The sequence below is a fragment of the Oncorhynchus mykiss genome, chromosome 21 (genome assembly GCF_013265735.2).
Source record: "Oncorhynchus mykiss isolate Arlee chromosome 21, USDA_OmykA_1.1, whole genome shotgun sequence".
Lineage (NCBI taxonomy): Eukaryota > Metazoa > Chordata > Actinopteri > Salmoniformes > Salmonidae > Oncorhynchus > Oncorhynchus mykiss.
The window spans coordinates 19,543,229-19,552,203 of record NC_048585.1 but is presented as its reverse complement, the minus strand read 5'-3'; the positions used below and the strand labels follow the sequence as shown (position 1 = coordinate 19,552,203).

The following is an 8,975-nucleotide window of genomic DNA, read 5'->3' as shown; positions in this document are numbered from 1 at the left end:
TGATCTAATGCTGGACTGTATCTACAGACTAGGAGAACCTGATACACAGAGGAAGGAAAAATACTACTATCTGGATTTAAGATACAATTCATATTTGTATTATCTAGAAACAGCTTATATGAAGTGTTTGTTCTACCTGGAAGATGTTAAAGTGTATTAGTGTTGATTATGATTCTGTATGAGTGATCTTCACTGTAACAGCTGCAGCATCACAACACAGAGAGGTTTTTGTACCAGCAGTAATAGTGATTGTATCACTGTGGAGGACTTTTGGTAGCGGTACCAGACTTGATGTTGGAAGTAAGTAAAGAACAAATTATTTATTCCAAACTATTTATTCAACTTTTGATGTCGTGTTTCAATTTCTCTATACATTTTGCCTTGATATTGAGGATTTTTCAAATTGACTTTTTTAGATGATTTAAACAAAATGCACAAGGCCTACACATACTATGGCCAATTTGAATATGAATGTTATTACATCTAATCAAATCTGACCTGCCTTTAAACTATGAAAGTGATTAGCCTACATTTGAGATTAGTTGTATGAATAAACATGCTGCACCTACAGTAGTAGGAGATGTACAAGAAAAAGTCAGGTTTGGTCCATGTTAAGGAAATCAACATGAAAAACACTTTATTTCTAATTGAGTAGAATAATTCATTTCTGAAATGTATTCATACTATAGTAGAGTTAATTATTTGAACCACAGTCTAATGAAATGAAGAGTGCCAAACATGCAGGAGGTTGTTGTACCAGCAGTAATAGGGATTGTATCACTGTGGTACACTTTTGGTAGCGGCACCAGACTAGATGTTGGAAGTAAGTAACACGCTCTTTGATATTTCTTTCTGATTCTTTTTGGGGGTATTTTACTCTGTGAAACTTCGTCTATATGAATATATTGCGATTTTTCATATTTTCCTTCCTAAAAAAATATATTTTTTGTATTACTTTTGACAAAGCCTTCTTTCAAATGAAATGTTATTTAAATAACATGTTCAAATGTAGGTGTTTAGTTAAATGTGTGGTTTGATGGATTGCAGAGGAGAGTTCCAGTATGATAACTATTTAATAATACGGAATATAGTTGTTGCATTGTGTATTACTGTTTGTGTGCCATTCTTTATTTATATTTTTATTATCTTTAACTCAAATATTTTTGGTTAAATGTAGATTTTGAATGAGCCTTCTTTCAAATAAATATTTATTGACTCAAAATGATAAATTGTAGGTTTATTTGAATGTCTGATTTGTAAAATTGCATAATATTACACCTAATTGTGGTATAAAAACGAATAGTATTGTATATAGTATTCATCATTGTTGCGTTGTATTGATGGTAGACTTCACTGTTAGTGTGAAGACAAAGACAAAGAATATAAGTAGGTTGTTCTGATCAGATCCATTCCTAAACAATATCTGTATAACATGTATAACTGACACCATATGACTAGTAACTCTAGTTATTTAACCACTTTATACTTGTTTGGTTCATAAATCTGCTTTGTATCAATTACTTTAGTGTTTTTTCCAAATCTTTTCAACAATCCAACTTCTACATTCATATTTAGATGGCATTTCCAATTACCTTTATTTGGTTGTGGACCTTAATGGAGATGATCTCTTAGTGTTGTTGTACTTGATGTAGTTACTTAGTTGATGTGTTCTGTTTGTTTACAGGTAACAGTGCCCCCACCCTCACCGTCCTGCCCCCCTCTAGTGAGGAGCTGTCCAGTACAACAACAGCCACACTGACGTGTCTGGCCAACAAGGGCTTCCCCTCAGACTGGACCTTGAGCTGGAAAGTGGACGGGACCAGCAACAACCAGAAGACCAGTCCCGGGGTCCTGGAGAAGGATGGCCTGTACAGCTGGAGCAGCACCCTGACTCTCACTGGCCTGGAGTGGACCAAGGCAGGAGAGGTGACCTGTGAAGCCCAGCAGAAATCCCAGACTCCAGTCACCAAGACCCTGAGGAAGGCTGACTGTTCTGGGTAGGACCCCTCAGTCACACACCCCTGTGGAGGGAGGCTGCTGGTTCCTCTGATTTGATTCTGTTCTGAGATCAGATATTCTATGTCTTGTTCATCACTGACATGTAGACTAACAGGGGGCTTTGCTTGAGTTAATGTGTCAATCCACTCTGTAGACTGAGGTTGTATCAGTGTTAGATGTGATGTGTTCTGTTTTATTAATATTAGATACTGTAGGAATGTTTGCTTTGATAAAAATAAAGATTTCCCTTTGGAACAAATATTGCCCTTGTCTCTTTCAATAAACCCAAATAGACTTGAATCTTAAATATTGTTGAATGATATAGCAACATATTCATAAAGCCGGATTCACAGTTTCTATGAAACTATCAGATCTAAACCTCATTGATTAGTTATTTATGTTCTAACCAAATCGTCATCAACCAGTAGTTCATACTAACACAATATACTACTATTTTCACAGGAGAGGTCTAGATACTACAATGTTAACAGGAGAGGTCTAGATAATGCAATGTTAACAGGAGAGGTCTAGATAATACAATGTTAACAGGAGAGCTCTAGATAATACAATGTTAACAATAGAGGTCTGTCTACATACTACAATGCTAACATATTAACAGGAGAGGTCTACATACTACAATGTTAACAGATTAACAGGAGAGGTCTAGATAATACAATGTTAACAGATTAACAGGAGAGGTCTAGATACTACAATGTTAACAGATTAACAGGAGAGTTCTAGATAATACAATGTTAACAGATTAACAGGAGAGTTCTAGATAATACAGTGTTAACAGATTAACAGGAGAGTTCTAGATAATACAATGTTAACAGATTAACAGGAGAGTTCTAGACAATACAATGTTAACAGATTAACAGGAGAGTTCTAGATAATACAATGTTAACAGATTAACAGGAGAGTTCTAGATACTACAATGTTAACAGATTAACAGGAGAGTTCTAGATAATACAATGTTAACAGATTAACAGGAGAGGTCTAGATAATACAATGTTAACAGATTAACAGGAGAGGTCTAGACACACGTACTAGTTGGTACTCCTTATTCATCTTTCTTGGAAAGTTTTTTAACCTGCTTGATTTATAGACTTAGTCTAATGCTATTGAACATTTGTTTGATATGTCGGACTCTCACCAATGTGATCATTCCTGTATTTTGCTTAATTGCAATACATTTAATATTATGTGGACAAATGTATCACATCTTCAAGATATAGTCTTCTCTACCTCCAACCCCCTGGGAACAGAGTGAACATCTGGTGACAGCGCTGCTCTATTCTGGAACAAGCAGAACCACCCAACCCTGTCTATGTAAATCTCAGTTTCACTCCCACAGCGACCAGTCTAGCAGATGAACAGTTTCACTGTCTGAAATACCCTGGACTGGGCCAGATATGAGGGAGTGACTGGTTTTAACCTCTATGGTGGATGCAGGAAGGGAGACATAACAGATATGAGGGAGTGACTGGTTTTAACCTCTATGGTGGATGCAGGAAGGGAGACATAACAGATATGCCACCATGTAATTAATGACAGATATAATGGGTTTTCTACTTTATGATGATAGTTTACATGTGTCTCATGTTGAATCCAGCGTCAGGTCTCATTCACAGAGCTAACAGTCCGTAACCTACTCATGAAAAAAGTTAATATGCTGCTGTTGATGATCACATCCATTGGATTTCCACAGCTGCTTGTAAGGTGTATTTGTGGATTTTTTGAGGGCTTGGGAGCCTGAAGCGATTGTAACTTTCAAGTAATATTAAATTACGTGAATAAAAAGGGCATAAATACAATGCTATTATTGGTTATTGGTTGTTTTTTAGTAAGACAAAACTATAATGAAAAATTGAGATTTTTAAAAGTCATATATCATGTAACTTCTTAACATATATCACTTTATCTGTTTATTATTGTTATGGTAATATGCTATGGTAACATATTGATATCCATGGAAACCAGTCAGTTTCCACCTTCCTGTGATCATTGGCACGGCCAGCCCGCTCATTAGGCAGGATTAGGTGGCCGCCTATGGCGTTAGATTGACGAGGGCGGCATTTTCTGAGCTAAACTGACCAGTACACACATACAGGAACACATAAAACCTTGCATAATTCTGCCCAAAAACAATGATAATTTCTCTCAGCCAGTGGCATATGGGCTTTTTAGGTGAGCGCTGATGCAGCCCTATGATAAGCAGTGCCCACTTTGACAAAGGCAGGGGCACAAAACATTTTGCTTGTCCATTCCCAGTGCGCCTCTCCAGGGTGCTGTTGGAGAGACACATCGCTGCGGCGTTCCACCAACGTTCCGTCGAAAATAATAATCTAACATAAATCATGTCGGGGATATAGGATATGGTAGAAAGAGTATGTGGATTTTCTGTCACCTACAGGACAGAGATCAAATATAAAAAGTGAAATGAGATGGACACTTACATCATGCAGGTTTCTCTGATCAATTCCTCTATTTATTTCACCTTTATTTAACCAGGTAGGCCAGTTGAGAACAAGTTCTCATTTACAACTGCGACCTGGCCAAGATGAAGCAAAGCAGTGTGACAAAAACAACAACACAGAGTTACACATAAACAAACTTACAGTCAACAACACAAAATAAAATAAAAATAGAAAAATCTATGTACAGTGTGTGCAAATGTAGAAGAGTAGGGAGGTAGGCAATAAATAGGCCATAGAGGCAAAAATAATTACAAATTAGCATTAATACTGGAGTGACAGATGTGCAGATGATGATGTGCAAGTAGAGATACTGGGGTGCAAAAGAGCAAGAGGGTAAGTAAAATATGGAGATGAGGTAGTCGGGTGTGCTATTTACAGATTGACTGTGTACAGGTACAGTGATTGGTAAGCTGCTCAGACAGCTGATGACCTGGAGCCAGTGGGTCTGGCGACGAATAAGTAGCGAGGGCCAGCCGACGAGAGCATTCAGGTCGCTGTTGTGGGTGGTATGTGGAGCTTTGGTGACAAAACGGATGGCACTGTGATAGACTGCATTCAGTTTGCTGTGTAGAGTGTTGGAGGCTATTTTGTAAATGACATTGCTGAAGACGAGGATCGGTAGGATAGTCAGTTTTACGAGAGTATGTTTGGCAGCGTGAGCGTCACGAGAATTTTCAATCCCAATGATGATAACAATCACTATTGCTTTGACCAATTCCCCCTAGGTTGTAAAGTTAGGGTTAATAAGAATTAGGCAAATCTCAGATTCTGCAAAAGGTTCGTTGTAGTTTATTCAGGAGAGATCTCAAGTCAACCAAAATTTGAACAGTCTTTAAACTCCCTCTACGCACACACACACACACGCACAAACATACACACACACACACACACACACACACACACACACACACACACACACAGACATCACTTTTCTACCAGCCTTGGCAGTTTCTCGCCGTTCTCTCCTCTCCTTCCGAGATTAGAGAGGCCTTGAAAGGGCCCTCCTGTTGTCAGCTTTTTCAGAGTTATCATGTGTAGTCTCTGTTTTCTCCACATATTTCTCCCTCTTAACTTGTCCCACACATGTATTACTGGAATATAGTCTTATACGTTTCAAGGTGGAATTCTTTAGTCATTACTTTAAACATATAAATTCCCTTATCAGTGCGTGAAGGAGGTTTTGTTGAGAAATAGGAAGCCGATTCTGGATTTAATTTTGGATTTATTTTAGTTTAATATGAGTCTGGAAGGAGAGTTTACAATCCAGCAATTTAATTTGTAGTTGTAGGTATTTGTAGTTGTCCATATATTCTAAGTCAGAACCGTCCAGAGTAGTGATGCTAGTCAGGCGGGCGGGTGCGGGCAGCGATCGGTTGAAGAGGATGCATTTAGTTATACTAGCGTTTAAGAACAGTTGTTGTCCACGGAAGGAGAGTGGTATGGCATTGAAGCTTGTTTGGAGGTTTGTTCACACAGTGTCCAAATAAGGGCCAGATGTGTACAGAATGGTGTCGTCTGCGTAGAGGTGGATCAAGGAATCACTGATATCATGATATATACAGAGAAAAAAGTCAGCCCGAGAATTGAACCCTGTGCTACCCCCATAGAGACTGCCAGAGTTCCGGACAACAGGCCCTCCGATTTGACACATTGAACTCTATCTGAGAAGTAGTTGGTGAACCAGGAGAGGCAGTGATTTGAGAAACCAAGGCTGTTGAGTCTGCCGACAAGAATACGATGATTGACAGAGTCCAAAGCCTTGGCCAGGTCGATGAAGACGGCTGCACAGTACTGTCTTTTATTGATGGCGGTTATGATATCGTTTAGTACCTTGAGCGCTGCTGAGGTGCACCCGTGACCAGCTCGGAAACCGGATTGCACAGCGGAGAAGGTACAGTTGGATTCAAAATGGCCAGTGATCTGTTTGTTAACTTGGCATTCAAAGACTTAAATGCTGCTGACTGACTTCATTTAAAAACATATATATATATATATTTTTAAATTACTACTTAGGCAAGTCAGTTAAGAACAAATAATTTATTCCGATGACAGCCTACCCCGGGACAATTGTGTGCCGCCCTATGGGACTCCTGATCACTGTTGTTTGTGATTAGCCCGGGATTGAACCAGCATCTATAGTGACGCCTCTAGCATTGAGATGCAGTGCCTTAGACTGCTGCGCCACTCGGTAGCCCAACTGATCTAAAGGGGAGATCTCCAGAGCCGGCTGCTCTCTGGAACTACCATAGTGCTGTCTGACTGAGGGAGGTTTTTGTACGGCTCTGTATCACTGTGTGAACACCCAAACACTGTTGGGGTAGTGTGCACTCTGACAGCAGTAATCTCCTGCATCTTCAGCCTGGACTCCATTGATGGTCAGAGTGAAGTCACTCCCAAATCCACTGCCACTGAATCTAGATGGAGTCCAAGACTGAATGGTTTTTGCTAAGTATACTAGGTATTTAGGAGCTTCTCTAGGTTCATGTTGATAACAGGCCATCCCCTGTCCATAGATGTCACTGTTTTCAGCACTGCTGGTCTTACAGCTGAATGTTGATGAGTGACCCACTGAAACAGTTTTCACTGTTGTAGTCTGAGTCACAACAACCTGACCTCTGTTCTCTGAAACAGAGATGCTGTAACGGCTTTCTTCGGTAGAAAGAGGGTCGGACCAAAATGCAGCATGTAGATTGCGATCCATGTTTATTTAAACTAACGTAAAACACAAATCGATACAAATCGATACAAAACACTACAAAACATGACATGACATGACATGACATGACATGACATGACATGACATGACATGACATGACATGACATGACAGAACAGCCTATCTTGTGCAAACAAACACAGTGACATGAACAAGGACACTAAGGACAATCACCCACAAAACACCCAAAGAATATGGCTGCCTAAATATGGTTCCCAATCAGAGACAACGATAAACACCTGCCTCTGATTGAGAACCACTTCAGACAGCCATAGACTTCACTAGAACACCCCACTAAGCTACAATCCCAACACACCACATACAAAAACCCATGCCACACCCTGGCCTGACCAAATAAATGAAAATAAACACAAAATACTTCGACCAGGGCGTGACAGATGGCATGTTGAATTAGCATTAAATTGTTCATTCATTTGTCCATATAGATTATTTTCTTAAACTGTAATAAGGTTATATAGCCTAATATTGCAATAGTTTGCATCCTTTAATGTCAAATATATTACCTTGGAGACACAGGGAAAATATACATATGAAGACGGTGATAAAAGTCATGGTTGTTGTAGGTTCTGTTGTCAGGAAGGACAGCTCTCAGTCATGAAGTGTTAAACTCACAGGGCTATAAACACTCCCAGAGCACTGCAGCAAAGTGTCCTATACATGGAGGCTCACAATTGACCCAGCGTCATCAGCGTTTGGCCGGGGTAGGCCGTCATTGTAAATAAGAATTTGTTCTTAACTGACAGCCTAGTTAAATAAAGGTTAAATAAATTAAAAAAATGTGTAAATAGTCTTCCTGGACAGTCAAACTGATATGATGTAGAAACCTGATAGCTATGTAATCACTGACATGGTCTCTGATATAAGTGCTGAATGGGGACTGATGCATTGATTGTAGACATCTACAAATGGAGCATATTGTTATTAATGTGTTATTAGACCAGATAGTAGCTGCTCTATGTCTCCCTCCAGTGGTCAGGCTCAGTAACTGCAGTCTGTGTGGACTGTAGTGCTGCTGACTGATTGATCTGAAAGGGAGATCTCCAGAGCTCTGACATCTCCAGTCTCATGCTTCACCTGCTGCTCTCTGGAACTACCACAGTGGTGTGAGGGAGGATGTAAAAAGCCTGGACTCCACTGATGGTCAGAGTGAAGTCACTCCCAGATCCACTGCCACTGAATCTAGATGGAGTCCCAGAAATAAGAGTACTTCCTCGATAAATAAGGAGACCATCTGTCCTGGGAGAACAGTTTCCACTGAAGGAGTCTGAGTCACAGTGATCTGTCCTCTGGATTCTGAATAGAATAAAAACATTTCTATCCAATAAATATTACATATAATAATCAATAGATATGAAAACAAATATTAACATGAATATACTGTATGTTATACCTTCATGTAGATTCAAATATTTTTCAACAATACATTCTGACAATGTTAACTTTGAAAGCAGAAGGCAAGTGTCCAGATGAAGATGGTGATAAAAGTCATGGTTGTTGTGGGTTCTGTTGTCATGAAGAACAGCTCTCAGTCATCAAGTGTTAAACTCACAGGAATATAAATACTATTAGAGCACTGAAGCATGTGCTGCTGTATTTGAAGAGCTCTTCTTCTTTCTGGATTGGGTTGGAGGATTGCATTCAATTTAAGGGTGTATAAACTGCCACCTACTGTACTAAATTGTGAGGCCATCTTCATTAGATTGCCTTTATTATTCCTATCCCTAAAAGGAAAAACTTACACACCAACTAACCCTACACCTACATA

At 39.4% G+C, this 8,975-nt stretch overlaps 1 gene segment (V, D, J or C); it reads left to right on the top strand.

Annotated features, from left to right (window-relative positions):
• Positions 1 to 403: 403 nt before the first annotated feature.
• On the top strand, positions 404 to 2,257 carry LOC110499924. The segment is given in 2 exon segments: positions 404 to 823; positions 1,685 to 2,257. Coding segments are annotated over 2 exon segments (402 nt in total).
• The last annotated feature ends 6,718 nt before the right edge of the window (positions 2,258 to 8,975 follow it).